We start from the raw sequence: 15,953 nt of genomic DNA, 5'->3' as shown, positions 1-15,953 counted from the left end.
GAGTTTCAGAAATGTTTTTTTAAAGGTCACTACAATCTTTCTGAAAAGAGTAAAATGCATATAAACAGTAGTTAGCATTTGAAGTAGTAGTAATTGTGCTGAGCCAGTGTATTTTTAAGTCAAGATATCCCTCATTGATCTATCTTAGACAGGACCAGGACTTTTTGTTTGTAGAGAGACAGAAAACACAAACTTTGTGTGCAGGTTCCTAAGTCTGATCCCTTGTTAAACTGAGAGTTACTTTAATAAATGTGTCATATTCCCTCAGTAAGCTATTTTCTGTGACAACAAAAGCAAACTTGGCCTTATTTAAAATCCTTACTCAGCTAGTTTTTCTTTCCAAAGGATTGTCCAAGCCACTTTTAGCAATGGTAAAGACTGATGAACCTCATAGTATTCTCTCTGTAGCTCTCACAGACAGTTCCTCTTGGAGTACTTTGGAAGCTGCTAGATATGTTACTTCATGATCAGTAACTTTTGCTGTTCATAAAGTTGCTCACACCTACATTTTGCTTTTAGAAACACAGGCCAGTCATACACACCAATGCCAGTTTCTGGAAGCTACGGTGAAAGTCCTGCTGCTTCTTCCACTTCCAAAATGAGAGTTGTTACTACTGCCAGCATAAAGCCCTCTGTCTACCAGCCAGGTAAGGTGCCTGCAAAGTACTGGAAGGATGCAGTAAAAAAATGCACATGCTTTTCTTTTAGAAAAAGAAAATGCAAAGAATGCACATTTTGCAATAGGATACACAAGCATCAGAAAATATTTATACATATGGAACTAAATGCTGCTAGTTGCTAGTTTTGCTTCAGATTATCTAAAGATTTAGTGTTATGTTTTATTTGTATTCTGGTTCCGAGTTAAAATGTGGAACAAATGGAGGAAAAAGAATAAAAGCAAGGGAAAAGTCTGTAGTAAAATGTGCAGGCTGATTTTTCTGAAGAAATGCATTTGGAAAATAACACAGTGTGCCTAATTAGGAGCCCAGTGACACTTCAGAATTGCTGACATAACTGAAGAATGCAAAATTCAGAAAGGAGATAAAACGGGTAGAGTTAGCTTCTGTAGGATATATTTGCAAAATAGGTAAGGCCATATATTAAGCTGCTCAAACTCAGGCTTGTATTTGAAATAAAGAATGGGCTACTAAAGTATTTCATAATGCTGTGCTTCCATTTCCCACAGATCTAGTAACTGAAGAAATATATTTGGTTATTCATTCATGTGGAAAATATGTTTCTTGATATTATTCAAATTCCCGTTGGATTAATGGGATACAAATGGACTGAACTTCTTAAACCATTGATGACCAAAATGTGAATTTTGAAAATGAACTAACTAAATGAGGCAGCAATAAGTCTAAATGCAATTCTGTTTCAAATTACACTTTTTTCTGATCTTAGCAAATGAATTAAAAAGTTGATTTATATCTTGACAGTCCATTAAATATGAAAAGGCCAAGAATTCTAACAGTAAAACTCTGTTTTCTGTAATGTTCTATCTCTGGTTCTACTGAAATTAAAGAAATGTAGAAATTTTATTTAGACATAAAGCAGACAGACAAATCAATTGACTGATCTTTGCATTTGAGACATAAAGGTGGAGAAAGCCAAGTTGAAGCTATCATGAGCTATTTAAGGGTCTCAAAGTAAATAAACCTTCAGCTTCAACTCACTTGCCTTTGATTAAGTGTGTCAGCACACACGTGTTCTCACCAAAGGCAAATGTTCTTATTTTTAACTTGTAAAAGGAAAGATGAAGACAGAGGATTTATTTCCATAATGCAGAACAGAGTAAACTATGGCAAGTCAAAATATCTCCTAAACACACTGATTGACACTAAGCCACATGCTTGTCTAGGGGAAGCATAAACTCCAGTTCTCAGTATACAAACCTGCTAGAGAAGTAAATCTATAGCTATATCCAGTTAGTAGCTGTATCTGCTAAAGAAGCAGCTGGCTGTTGAATTTGACATGGAATAAAAGGCAAAGCTTTTGTTTTCTCCTGGGATGGGTAGCTTCTTTGCTGGTTTTGACCCTATTGCCTCCCAATAAAGGCTTAAAATAGTTGGCAGAGAAAGAAAAAGTCTCTCTCTATTGTTCAGGAGTTTGAGATATCCAATAAAGGATTCTAAAATACCTTCATAATTGAACCCTAATGTGACTCAGGTACAAAAGAGATTACAGAAAGACATTTTATTGAACCTTTTGTATATTTGATGTAGTAGCACTTCATAATGTCTTTGGAACAAGAGCTGGCCCTGGAGAAAGTTGCAGTCCCGAGCAAACGGGAAATTGCCACTTGGAAAGAAATTGAGGAAATGGCATTTCCTGTCACAGATGGGAAAGATCAATAGTACTTTGAAACAAACCATCAAAACAGTGAGAAAACTTCCTCACCCGACTTTGTCAATGCATACAAATTCTGTTCTGCAGTGTAAAATGCAACCTCAATCTCAGAGGACTAGCTGTTCTCAAATTATGGCATGTGAGATCAGAAAACACACCTTTTTTCTTCCTAGCTAGGTGCAAACTCAGGCTTTTGCTTTTGCACACTCACTTTAGCAAATAGTTTCTTAGACATCTATTTTTATAAATCCACTGTGTGAAAATGCTGAAATTCTGGAGATTGCTGTGAGGATTTGCAATGCAGAATTTCTAAGAGGAATGTCTTTGTGGTAGCCACCAGTGTTCATGGGAATGAGAAGTGAAAATGCTGAAATTCTGGAGATTGCTATGAGGATTTGCAATGCAGAATTTCTAAAAGGAAATTTATGGTAGCCATCAGTGTTCGTGGGAATGAGAAAACTAGCTTCCCTCAAAAATGTGGGATGCCAACTTCCAGATTAAAACACCCACCAGCAGGCTCATATATGCAATATCCAGAAACCAGAATCAGTCACTAAAAGGATTAACAAGACTATTTTAATCTATCTCATACTGGAAAAAAAAAAAAAAAGGGCTAAATGTTGTTTATACTGAAACCAATCTCAAAAAGAAGCAGCACTGTTGTATCTCGTTTAGGTGGGTCTACATTTTGACTAACTTAACTCAGGTGGGAATTTTCAGCTGCTAAAAATCTTTGTTTTCTTCCTATAAGGAAAGCTGTGAACTCTGAAATCTTTTCCCTAAATCTTGTAACCCTCTCCTTTTAAAAGGAGCATAGTCTTCTCTCCTGACCAAGGTCCACTAGATGGCAGAACATCCCTGTAAATTCCATTCCCTAGGCTTTCCCAGACTGGGCTGGCGCTTTCACATCTTGTAAGCAACTCAAACGCCAGTTTTGTACTACCAAGTAACAGGATACCTAAATGTAAGAAAGCAGATCTTTCTTTTTAAATCCGTAAGTCCAAACAGGACTACTTGGGTATGCAAATGTGGTCAAGTGTAAAGGCCTGATCTGCTCAGCTCTTTAGAGATTGGTAGATAGATTTGCCACATTTAATGACCTTTCCATTGAATCCTAAGTGCCTTCAATGCTAGAACAGCAGCCTATATGCCAATTTCCATGTTTAATTCCTCTGAATAAGAATAGTTTCTCTCTATAAAGCATCACCTGGTTTGTCTGTCATCTACTATATGCAGTAAGAGTATATAGAAAAACTTTGGGCCTCAAGGATGTGGCCACTAAGTGTAGAACAAGCCAGATCAGTTGTGGCTATAAATTGCATTTGTTAGTGAAAAATAGTAAGGAATTACATTTATGTGATCTACTAACAAAAAAAAAAAAAAAAAAAAAAAAAAAAAAGAAAAGAAAAAATTGTTCTCAGAGTATGAACTAGTATATAAGAGTAAAGCATTTGAGACTGTATAAATCCTTGCTTTCCTAAATGAGTCTTTGGTAACATGCCTTTTTGTCTGAGGGGAAAATAGCCATTGACCGTAAATGAAGAGCTGATGGGGAGAATTCCAAATTCTCCGGAAGCAAAGAATTGGCTTGTTCCTATGGCTGTTAAGAGAGACCTCTTCTCCTGCCATTCTCTCAGGATAACAATAATCCCATTCATTCTTTCCTACTCTAAGAGAATCTGAGGGCTGAGAGAAACATGATGATAGAGGCTGCCTTACTGAATATTTATTCATTTTTTAGCAGGTAATGGTCAGCTCGTACAGGACTGATATTCTGAGAATATATTCTCTGATATACTGAAGCTTAGCACTCTTTTAGTAGCAAACAGCACATTTTTTCTGCTGCATCTATGTTGGAAGACTTTGAAATACATAAATATGCAAGGTGAATTTGTATGGCAGCAGCTACTAAGACAAAAGAGTTGTTCCTACAAGCTTAGGGATATAGTTCTAAGATAGTAAGATAAGAATTCCCTCTTACTAACAATTGCTAAAACCTCGAAGCTAGTGAAACCTTTCTAATATATTGCAATGACAATTTTAAATCATTAGTAACTGCAGCTTGTTCACAGGAGAAAATGTATTGTAATAAATCAAGCCTGGAAAATTAAATTATAATAGCTGAAAAGAGAACTCAGAGCAGTTGCAAACAACCAACATTTGTCATTTTGCAATAATTCATCTGGTATTTTGTTTCAGTAACGGGGAAAAAATCCTATTTCGTTGCTTTATTTTAGCACAGCAAGTAGAAAAGAGAGTAAAAAGAATTAGAAGGTAGAGAGAATGAAAGACAAAGACCCTTCCCTGATGTTTATCCTTCAAAGTGTCTGGATTAATCTGAACCCAGATAAACCATATTCTGTCTATATTGGTTGGCATAAACAAGCTGGAAAAATAAAGCACCAACATTGTGAGAAAAGGAAGAAAAAGTGATAAGCTAAGATGAATCTACTGGAGACAATCATAGAAAAAGACATCCTGAAAATGATACCTGGACTGCATTTGTTCTTCCTTTCTGGAACTCTGGGTTTGAATATCTGACCACTTTGTTAGGCCCTCTGTGGGATACGTGGCAGCACTCTGCATGAGCCAGAACTGGCTCTTGGGGGAGGGAGAATCCTTTCACACAATGAAGTGAGCTAGAAGTCACCTTATTTAATTAGAAAGCCTCATAGGTGGAGGCCTTTTGAACTCACCAATTAGAGATGAAATATTACCTTTTAATTTTGCCTATCTTAACACCGTAATACATAAATAGCAACCGCCTCAGGATCTAAAGAGATTGCATATAAACTCTGCTCTGAAATCTTTTAACACTGTTTACCATTTCCAAGCTTAAAAAAAAATAAAATAGAGGCCTCAAGCTAAGGTGGGATACAGTTTTATCAAGCAGAAACATGGTTGATGCTGTAGCACAGGAAAGTTGTATCAAGAAAATGCATGAGATTCAGCTCTGAACTCAATAAAAAGAAGATCACGAGGGTGATCACAGTGGATTGATACGTATGAAATTTAAGCCCCTGCAAATTTCTGATAACCAGTGCAAGTTATTCTGTGTGGCCAGGTGCAGGCTAAGATTATTCAGAAAATAAACTTAATTATTCAGAAAGATCCATGTTACATTCAGAACCCTCTTGGTTAAAATACCTTTCTAACTGAAAACCCCTTAAAACTGCAAATGTTGTATTTGGTCATCGTTTTATCGGTGCTGGGATCTCCTTTGCAGAGTGCTTGCCCAGACTGCTGGAGAACAGACTTCTGTTCCCAAATCTGTGCTCTCTCACTTGGGCAAAACACTTCAGCTCTCCAGGTTTCTTTTCAATCATTCACTTTGTTTTCCTTGCAAAGGAAAACTGCTTTTAGTGCTCCTGTACTTGGCAAAGGGAGGCTGTTTCTCAGGCAGTAACTTCAGTCCCACATAAAGCAAGATCTGATGTTTTGAAAAGAGCAAGACAATGGGAGAACTTGTCAGTATGTGCAGGCTCTAGCTCCTGCTATTTTTATGTGATAAAGCTCCACCCAAGATCAGAGCCTTATGCATGTGAACACAGAGGCAGTCTGCACTGAAGATTCTATGTGATAGTGAGAGGGTGGAAGAAAGAAAGTATATTCTGTTTTATACACAGGAACTGAGGCACAGAGATACTACACTATGCTCAAAGCTATACAGGAAGCTTGTGGCAGATCCAAGAACTGAACTGAGATCAGTCATAACCACAAGTCTGGCCTTCCTCTGAGTGCTGTTGGCTTTGTCTTGCTGGTCATGTGAGCTGAATTGGCTCCCTCAATATTGCTTCCAGTGCTCTCTGTGTTCCCTGTGTGAGCCTGTTTTTCTTCAGAAACCTAGGAATAAACCTACAAATGATAAACAACAGTGACATCCATAGAAAATGTTACATTTTAATTAATATAATGGGATAAAAAATTCAGCATAATTTATTGACATTCTGGGGAATTCCACTTAAAATGATCTGGCCTTGCTATTTTTAACCTGTTTTAAACAGATTACAAGGCAGTTTTTGAAGTTATCACAGAATTACTATATCTAGTCCTGCTAGAAAAGAGATGACCTGAAAAATGTTCTCCATAAAATCTGTAAAAGCCACTAGGCAATGACTTCTGTAATGCATGTGGATTAAAAGTCAGTGATTGTGCTGATATCCTTGGCTTCAGTCCAGAATACATGAACAGTAATGGGAAGACCATAATTAAGTGTCATCTGAAGCTTTTAGTTTTTGTGTGTCATGGAGTACCCTTTGGTATGTGTTGCTGTTTTGCCATCAGAAGAAAAAGACTTTAAAATACTTCTCGGTTTCTTTTGGGATACTTAAAACAGCACCAGCACCAGTTCATTCCTACACCCCTGCCAACACGGAGCCTGCAAGTCGCCCTCCCTGGGTAACAGATGACTCCTTTTCCCAGAAATTTGCACCTGGAAAATCCACCACCACTGTCACAAAGCACATCCTACCAAGGGGTGTTCCAGTGCCATCTCCTGTCTCAACATCTGCTTACCCATCTCCAGTTTCAACTTCTTCCCAGCCTCCTGCACTAGCCCGGGGCACAGTCCAGAGGGCTGAGCGCTTTCCAGCCAGCAGCAGAACTCCTCTCTGTGGGCACTGTAACAGCATCATTCGGTAAGGACATCAGGTTTTGAAGAGGGATGAAGCAGAAAAAAAATATCAGAGAGACTGATTATTGTACATTAATATACAGTACCAGAGCCTAAGACTCAGTCAAATTACCCATCAGGGATGTCTGTTGTCTGCTTCATTAATTTAACATTTCCAGAGCTCATTTTGCTATTGTGTGGTTTACTTTTTATCACTGTGAAGTTATACATGCTAAGTGTTTGTTTCTTGGACGCTGTGGCATATCACTGCTTGTTTTTTAAACAAGTTGCTGGTCCTAAGGTACCCTTTGAGGGAGGTTCGTGCACCTTCACTGGGAGAGTTGGGCAGCTGGGGGCAAACTGGGGTGATTATGGAGAGGAAAGGAACATGGCATCATTTTGGAGCAGCAGCCAAATGTAATTGTTGCTTTTGTCTGGAGAAAGATAATGCCTACACTCTATTACCAGTGATTCATAGCATGCCTCTCCCTTCTCCTCTCCCAGTTCATTCTGCTGGACCAGTGCCCATTGTTACCCTGTGGACTGCTAACCAACTTTAAGTAATCCATGTTTAAGGACAGTCTTCCCCACTAAAAGGAGCTAGTTTGGTGATGTGGAACTGCTGATCATTGCCCTTTATGTATATTCTGAAATGGAAATACTCCAGTGATAATCACTATAACTACAATCAAGAGTCAATCACCAAAATGAATTTAATGTGTCTTCCACATAATGAAACAGCAAATTGTCATCTGATAGTCTGACATTTCTAGAACATGCTGCATGCAGTGCTCTCAGATGAAAAGAAGGCAGGAGACTTTGGGACCTATTGTGAGGTGTGGGTGTGTAGGTTTGGAAATTTGCCTGTTATTTCATGCTTTCAAATAGTGGCATTATCTTCTGTGTTGCAATCCTTGGCTTTTTCCTGTTGTCTTTGCAGCTGCTCACAAAGACCAGTTATAACTATGCAGCTATGAAAGCAACTGATGATTTTTCCAACAGTTGTCTGCAAATCCAGTATATGTGACCAAAAATTAATCAAATGTTTTAACCAATTAGCAGTGTGTTTGAGTAGTGATCTTGAAAAAGACTATTCCTGTTCAGGCTTCTGGATGTTATTTTAGTTTGCACCTCGAGGTTCAAGTAGAATGTTCCTTACAAAGTGGGTTTGCAGTGAGAGTTGTTCAATCTTTTTGCAATACAAATAAGATAATTATGATTGTTTCCAGAGGTCCTTTCCTGGTAGCCATGGGTCGCTCCTGGCACCCAGAAGAATTCAATTGTGCTTACTGCAAGACATCCTTGGCTGATATGTGCTTTGTGGAAGAGCAGAATAGTGTGTACTGTGAACGCTGCTACGAACAGTTCTTTGCACCAACCTGTGCCAGATGCCACACTAAGATCATGGGGGTAAGAGAACAAGCCTAACCCTTTCTCCAGCTGTGTGGATCACTGAAATAGTGAAATAGTTTAGACTGTAAGCAATGAATGTAGATATTTTATTATTTCCTCCTTTTAAGGATGACTTCCCAGCTTGCTGATTATTTCAGAATGAGAAACACATTTTATAATATTTTTTATCTATCCAAAATCTTGGATATTTCTGTACTCATATACAGAATATGTGATCCAGTTACCATCTCACTGAGTGTAAAATAAGTAACAATTTCTGGGTACACTTGCTATCCAATACACACTATGTTACTTTTATCTATCGCTTCCTTACTTTCATAGTATGAGGCTTGAACTGGGTTTTTATTTCTTACTCAGGACTTAGTCAAAATTTCAGTGGAGAAGCCAGTGATGTTGGAAAGAGCAGATACTGCTGACTTCTTATAGTTAAGAAAATACATAATAAATACAAATATCTGAATTCCAGAAACCCTAAAATAGATGCCACTTTCGTTTTAAAGTACTCATGTACAAGTAAATGTACAATTAAATTTGTTGTCCATATACCTTAGATGGTGATGAGGTTGGAATACCATAAGATAATTTTAGCATTGTATTTCTGCATTCAGTTGTAGTGAATATATGACATGATCCTCTTAAATGAGGAAGCAAGGAGTACCACACTGGTTTTCACTGCTCATCTGTCACCTTTTGACATCTGTCTAAATGTTGGCATTGACAGACTAGATGCTCTTTTCTGCAATTGCCAATTAGGGATGGCAGCATCAGACATCTATGGTGAAGCTCTGGCTCCAACCAAGTCTTGTTTGCTACTGTGGCAGTGAGAGTAATTTTACAGCAGAGTACTGACTTAGCTTACCTAATTAATGCTGGCACAAATCAGTTTCCAATTATGGATTTTCATCAGGAAAATAGCAAAGATGCCAGCTGCCTCTATTTATATTAATAAGATTTCTCAAGCTATTTTTTGCTTCTTACCTCACCAAGGTTCATAAGTGGATCCAAACCTATTTATCAGTGATAGCTGTTTTGCAAACAGTAACAGAAGTTAATGAACCTCAAATGGTGATTCTCTAATGAGATATATGGCATACCTAAATTAGACTATTTTGCCTATTCACTGGACTGAAAGCATGGAAGAGGACTTCAATCCATTTTGTCAGAATCAATGGACATTAAAAGTAATCTTTAAAGGAGAATCCCAGTCTACGTGTATAATTGGAAGCAACATAAAATAGTATCTAGATTCTCAGCTGGTATAAATCAATGCTGTTTCACTGCAGTTAACAAAGTTACATTAATTTACATGTTAGACAGCTGCCCTTTGAAATCTGGACTGTTTGGCAGAGATACACTGTCCAACATCGTCCTGGGCACGAGTAAGATTGACAAATTAGGAGGTAACCACACATCAGAGCTCAGTGCAGCAGCTTTGGGACTTGGAGGACTTCTGTATGACAGGACAAGAATGAAGCAGTAGTAGAGATTGCTCCATACTGGATAGAAGTAAGAAGCTGATAAAATCTAGATATTCAGTTTAAGAGAACATCAGTTGTGCAGAATTAGGGGTTTTTTTGTGATAAACACATGGCCTATGAAGAGACACACAGACGCATTTTTACTAATCACATAAGTTCAAATCTAAGCAACTTCTTTTTCTTTGGTTTTTTTTTTTAGTATATCACATAGTTTGTAAATAATTTTTCTATGAAGCATACAGAAATTACTACATAATCTAACCTGTTTTGAACCAACAGGCTTAAATCACTTATTCTTGGTCTTGGAGAGACAATTTCTCTTTAAAATTATTTAACAAATCATACTCTTGCACTGAAGAGTTCATACTAGTCGTGTCAAAACAAAGGAGAAAATCATCAGAATCTTTGTGCAGAATCTCTCCTGCAACAGCAACTGGGCATGTTGATACAAACAGCTGGCTGAACCATGTTGTTTCATTTTGGCAATTGCGTTCTAGAAAGTTTGCAGTTCTATTTCTTATTCTTTTCAAAAGGAGCCCAATTTCTGTCATAATTCATTCTTTTGAGGAGGGCAATTGGCTGATACAGAAAGGAAAAATTTAGAGCATCTGTGCCTTGTGTTTGTTCTCCAGTAGGTAGTTGCAGGGCTTGCTATTCAGCTGGAGATTCTTGTTTGTTTGTTTGTTTTACAGGAAGTGATGCATGCCCTAAGACAGACTTGGCACACAAATTGCTTTGTCTGTGCTGCTTGTAAGATGCCATTTGGGAATAGTCTCTTTCACATGGAGGATGGGGAACCTTACTGCGAAAAAGGTATGGCAAACTGGACAGTTCTGCTCATCAATCATGTGCTTCATGTTCATGGAAGCAACATCAGAAGAAAGAAGCTGATGAACAAAACCAAATCAGTTACTTCATGTTCATGGAAGCAACATCAGAACAAAGAAGCTGATGAACAAAACAAAATCAGTTACCCATCCAGCATGGATTTTGTTTCCACTCTGCATTCTTCTCCAGTTTACATGATAGAACAGCAGAGCACTGGTCTTTGTCTGAAGGTCCCAGAATGTTTTATCTCACTTCTCTCCCTTATGTATTATGATACTTACTTGGCATTTCTCTCCCTACATATTTTCCCCTGTTCCCCTCCCTTCCTTGGTAGATTCTGGTCACTATGAAATGAAAATTATTCTTGTAGGGCTCTGGTAGTGCTTCTGTACAGTATGTGTGGGTCACTGCCCACGTTCTCTCTACTGAGTCGCTTGAGTTATGACCTCTGATGCTGCTGCCTTGTCCTAGAACTGTTCAACCAGCATATATGAAAAGATAGCTCTGCACAGATGTGCAACACATGGTAGTGCAGATTTTGTTTTCTGACTGCTGCAACAAATCAACTGCTTCTTGCCAACTGAGAAAGGAAAAGGCCACGTTTTCCCAAACTATTGAAACAATAATACAGTTTAATAATGGCATTTCCCATGCAAATGAGTTGCCTCACATGATCAGGAAGCAGGTTAGGGTTTAAGTGGTATTTCCTCTGTATTCCCTTTGCCCATTCCATGGGCTTGTGGCCTACTTCTCTTTGGAGATTCCTTCCTTATAGTTATGCACCTCAAACTTTACAAACCAGAGCAACTCTTAGTGAAGAGTCAAAACCATACAGTATGACTGATTGGGTATCCACCTACCTTTTAAAACATGTCTAATGACTCTCAGGAATTCCATGTACCATCAGAATTTCCACTAATCTTTTTCAATGTCAAGCCTTTCCAAATTGCACTTGATAGTCAAAGTAAAGATGTATTAATCAGCCAGTATGGGGTTTCCATAATATTCTCTCTTAATGCAGAGAGAACATAAATCCAGTCAGGGAAACCTGTAACATTCCCTGGCCATTATACTGTTTTGTATGACCATATTTTTCCTTATGAATAGATTCCACCTACATTAAAGTCATTTAAAAGTAATGTATGAAACATCACTTCAAATTCCATGAATTTTTTGTTTGCCTTCTACATTTGTGATGGCAAATGTCATGGTGGTATGGGGCCTTGAACTGAGTTTGTATTAAAGTAATGAAAGAAAAGCAGCAAATTTCAGTATGAGTGTTTCAGTGAATGTAGTAGGAAACTGAGTAAAAACAATCCAAAAATTCGTCATCTGGAAACTTTCTGTTTCTCTTGGATTTAATACAATTGTGTTAAGAGTTCATTTTAAGTTTGCCTTTTGTTTTGTTTTAGATTATATTGCTTTGTTCAGCACAAAATGCCATGGCTGTGATTATCCTGTTGAAGCTGGAGATAAATTCATTGAAGCTCTTGGACACACTTGGCATGATACCTGCTTCATTTGTGCTGTAGGTTCTACACCAAATACTGTCTCATTTCTTTATATTCCTAAATAAGAGTTCATTTTAAGTTTGCCTTTTGTTTTGTTTTAGATTATATTGCTTTGTTCAGCACAAAATGCCATGGCTGTGATTATCCTGTTGAAGCTGGAGATAAATTCATTGAAGCTCTTGGACACACTTGGCATGATACCTGCTTCATTTGTGCTGTAGGTTCTACACCAAATACTGTCTCATTTCTTTATATTCCTAAATTGTGTAGTAACAAAACCTGAGATTAGGAATGACTAACATATGCCTAAGGATGCAGAGGGATCGGATTTCCTTCTTTATTTGCAGATGGAGAAGGATGGGAGTCATTTATCTTCTCCTCCATAAACTTTTACTAGAATTATGAAATTTGACTATCACAAGTGAGTGTTTTCTAATAAAACATCCAGTTTTAGTGAGTACATACAGTAATACATTGCTGTTAATCTTTCCAGTGTTTACCAAATAAAGATAAAGCAGGATTTAAAATAAACTAACAGCATACTGAGCAGTATAACCACAATCTTACTTACAAGGCAACAAAGTTTGTATTTCCATGCAGAATGCTTGTTGAGACTTGCAAAAAGGAGTCTGTTTAGAGAGAATGAATGGTAATTAGCATAGAAGTTGGTCAAACTCATCAATCTGTGGTGTGCACACAGCTATAGAGTGTGGCCATATTCCCACACTGCACACAAAGCAGTAAAATCCATATGATAAACAGTACTTTCATCTGGTTCTAATACTGTTGTGTGGGTCTACAACATATTATTCCTAAAGTAATAATATCTAGAACCTCTAATTAGCTAAAAATAGTATGTTGGCCACACCAAACCAACAGTGACAATTTCTAATGTTTGTTGAACTGTAAAATTTAGTTGAAGAGTTGAAAGGATAGAAATGTTTATAAATATCTAAAGCTAAACTGGCTGCTGGTCTCTCAAGGGTACAAGGAAGTGAGTGACACAAAACTGTCTTGTGAAAACTGAAATCTTTTGGAAGTTCTAACACAGAAAGGAATACTAGACAGCAAGTTTCCTTCACAAACTAACAGCTATTAATCACTTATAAATATTGATCACTTATAAAAGACACTTTCTCTGAATAGTTAATGTTCTTTTTTGCTTGTTCATTTACTTTAGCTACCTAATTTTCTGTGGAGGTGATAGTTTTATTATATGTTGTTATTATGCAATTCTCACAGCAAGGGGTTTTTTTTTAGGACCTAACTTTATTTCCGTGGGTTTAGTCCAATGCAAATGCAATATCAATAGATGCAAAATCAATAGAGACACTTTCTCTGAATAGTTAATGTTCTTTTTTGCTTGTTCATTTACTTTAGCTACCTAATTTTCTGTGGAGGTGATAGTTTTATTATATGTTGTTATTATGCAATTCTCACAGCAAGGGGTTTTTTTTTAGGACCTAACTTTATTTCCGTGGGTTTAGTCCAATGCAAATGCAATATCAATAGATGCAAAATCAATAGATGCAAATCAATAGATGACTCTTAATGCAAATCAATAGATGACTCTTAATGCAAATCAATAGATGACTCTTAATTTCTAATCTGCTATCCTCGTGTCCTTTCACAGGATTTTCCTTCTACAACATCACTGATGTTGCCACTCACTAGTCTTAAGCCTGCCATAAGCATTAGGGACAATGTTTATTCTTATTCCTAGATTCTGACATGTTGACTTCCTTAAGTGGTTCTAGTTGACTCTGACCTTGCAAGTGGTATTGCACTGCCCTGTGCAGGTATCTCTACAATGCCAGGGCAGTTTAAGCTGCTCTAAACCTGGGCTGCCCTGCCTCAGCCATGCATTCTCACATGCTTATGTCAACACTGACACTTGCACAGCCAGGCAGAGAGCTCTCTGGGTTGAAGAGTAACCTGATAAAAATTTGTATCCAATGATACCTCCTGTCTAAATGACTTTCTTCTGGATTGCATATGCACCTGTACCAAGACAAAGTAGAAGCAGAAATGAGTATCTAATGGTACCATGGAAGGATGGTGCCCCAGGACCGTGGCACCTAACCAGAACCTTTGTGGAGTCCTCTGTTGAAGGATCAGAATCCAGGGCTTAAAGTCCTGCAAATAAAGCATTTGCTCAAGTGTGCCAATATCCTTTGACAGTCTACACAAATGCTGCTGGGATGTGCCAATGCTGCCTAGCTGATCATGTACCAGGACTTTGTTTCAATGGAAACCAGTGAACTTAGTGGGCAAGGGTGGCAGGAAAGTACAGGCAGGAGAGCTGATGCAGACCAGAACCTAACCTCAGCATGGAGTAGGAAAACTACCAAGACATGCACTTCGATCCAAGACATCAGATGCACTTTTATCAAAGAAATGCATGGGCAGAAGAAAAGTACAGTTGAAAATGGTAGTCACATCTTTCTCTGTCTCTTTTTTCCCCTTTAATTATTCTTGATTATATTTATTATTATTTATTATTAATTCTAGGTATGCCATGTGAATTTGGAAGGTCAACCATTCTACTCCAAGAAGGATAAACCACTGTGCAAGAAGCATGCCCATGCCATCAACGTTTAAAAGAAGAGCTGGTAGTCAGTAATGCTGGAGTAAAACAGATGACTAACTGGGCAATCATAAAGTTGATAACCATAGCTAGCATTTCTCTTGGTAAAAGCTAGGAAGTTGGTACTTCTGAAGTTTAACTTTATCCTCTTTCATAAATGCAGAACATACTTTTTGCAAGGTTCCTACAAAAACCTACTGAATGAACAGTCAAAAGCAAATGAACTAGTCCATTATTGGAGCAGCAGTTGGGGGAAATGTTGAAATTGACTAAAAACCTTAATATAAAAAGTAATGTGCAAATACAGTTTTAAATTAACTACCAACAGCAGTTTTACTGCTTAGACCACACACTGGTGTTTAAAAACAACTGGAAAAATCCTTTTCTGAGTAAGTCATTTTCTTTCACAGCAAGAAGGAGTAAGTGCCATACATATAGTCATCGGTAGAACCAAAGGCCATAGCTTTCAAAGGGAAATAAATAGGTTAGGGATTCCTCTATGAAAAGCTGAGTGCTAGTCCATTCTGTTGTGGTGCTACCTCATAGCATCAGATATTTTAGATTCCTTCCAAGTAAGAAGCCTGCCTTGGATCTGTATGTAGCCAGGAAGCCTAGGTGACAATCTGTAATGGTTTGAAAATAAAGCAGAAACAGAATAACCCCTTCATAACCCTGCAAGATTGTGAAAAGCATGTTGGGTCAACCTTGCTACTGCACTTGGCTTATATGTCCACAGTAGATTAGTTCACTTTCAAATCATAATGGAAAAGGACAACTGGCTTTCTTCAAACTGCTCTTACATTGAATGGAATAGAGCAGGCTGGAAAGGCCAACTTCTCATTCAAAACTAGTTTTCCTCCCCTCTTGTGGAAGGAAAGAATAAATTCAAAGTTGCTGTGGCGTTTAATTCCCATTGATATTAGAGGGAGGTAGGAATCTATATCTGGACCTTCACATTGATGAACACAGAACACATCCATCTAGCACAGCTAGGAAGTGGGAGATAGCTTGCAAAAATTCCCTACTCTATCCTGCATAATTAGGAAAAGGGCATTTTTTTCCCTAGAGTAAATTAGCATTGATGAAAAATTTGTATGGCAGTGCACAAACTCTGGTTACTTTTCTTTGTTTAAATGCAAATACATCATGAATTGGATTACTATTTGCCATTGTAA

At 37.7% G+C, this 15,953-nt stretch overlaps 1 protein-coding gene across 1 annotated transcript in view; it reads left to right on the top strand.

Moving 5' to 3' along the window:
- LDB3 (LIM domain binding 3) overlaps positions 1 to 15,010 on the top strand; it is a 109,466-nt gene extending 94,456 nt beyond the window's left edge. Inside the window, exons 11-16 of the mRNA XM_009077156.1 lie at positions 562 to 679; positions 6,634 to 6,986; positions 8,191 to 8,371; positions 10,545 to 10,665; positions 12,093 to 12,208; positions 14,703 to 15,010. Of these exons, the coding sequence (XP_009075404.1) occupies positions 562 to 679; positions 6,634 to 6,986; positions 8,191 to 8,371; positions 10,545 to 10,665; positions 12,093 to 12,208; positions 14,703 to 14,792 (979 nt within the window). The 3' untranslated portion in view covers positions 14,793 to 15,010. The remainder of the gene's footprint in view (positions 1 to 561; positions 680 to 6,633; positions 6,987 to 8,190; positions 8,372 to 10,544; positions 10,666 to 12,092; positions 12,209 to 14,702) is intronic.
- The last annotated feature ends 943 nt before the right edge of the window (positions 15,011 to 15,953 follow it).

Source organism: Acanthisitta chloris, unplaced genomic scaffold (assembly GCF_000695815.1).
Source record: "Acanthisitta chloris isolate BGI_N310 unplaced genomic scaffold, ASM69581v1 scaffold21906, whole genome shotgun sequence".
Classification (NCBI taxonomy): domain Eukaryota; kingdom Metazoa; phylum Chordata; class Aves; order Passeriformes; family Acanthisittidae; genus Acanthisitta; species Acanthisitta chloris.
The sequence above is the reverse complement of the archived record's forward strand: the minus strand, read 5'-3'. Positions and strand labels throughout refer to the sequence as shown.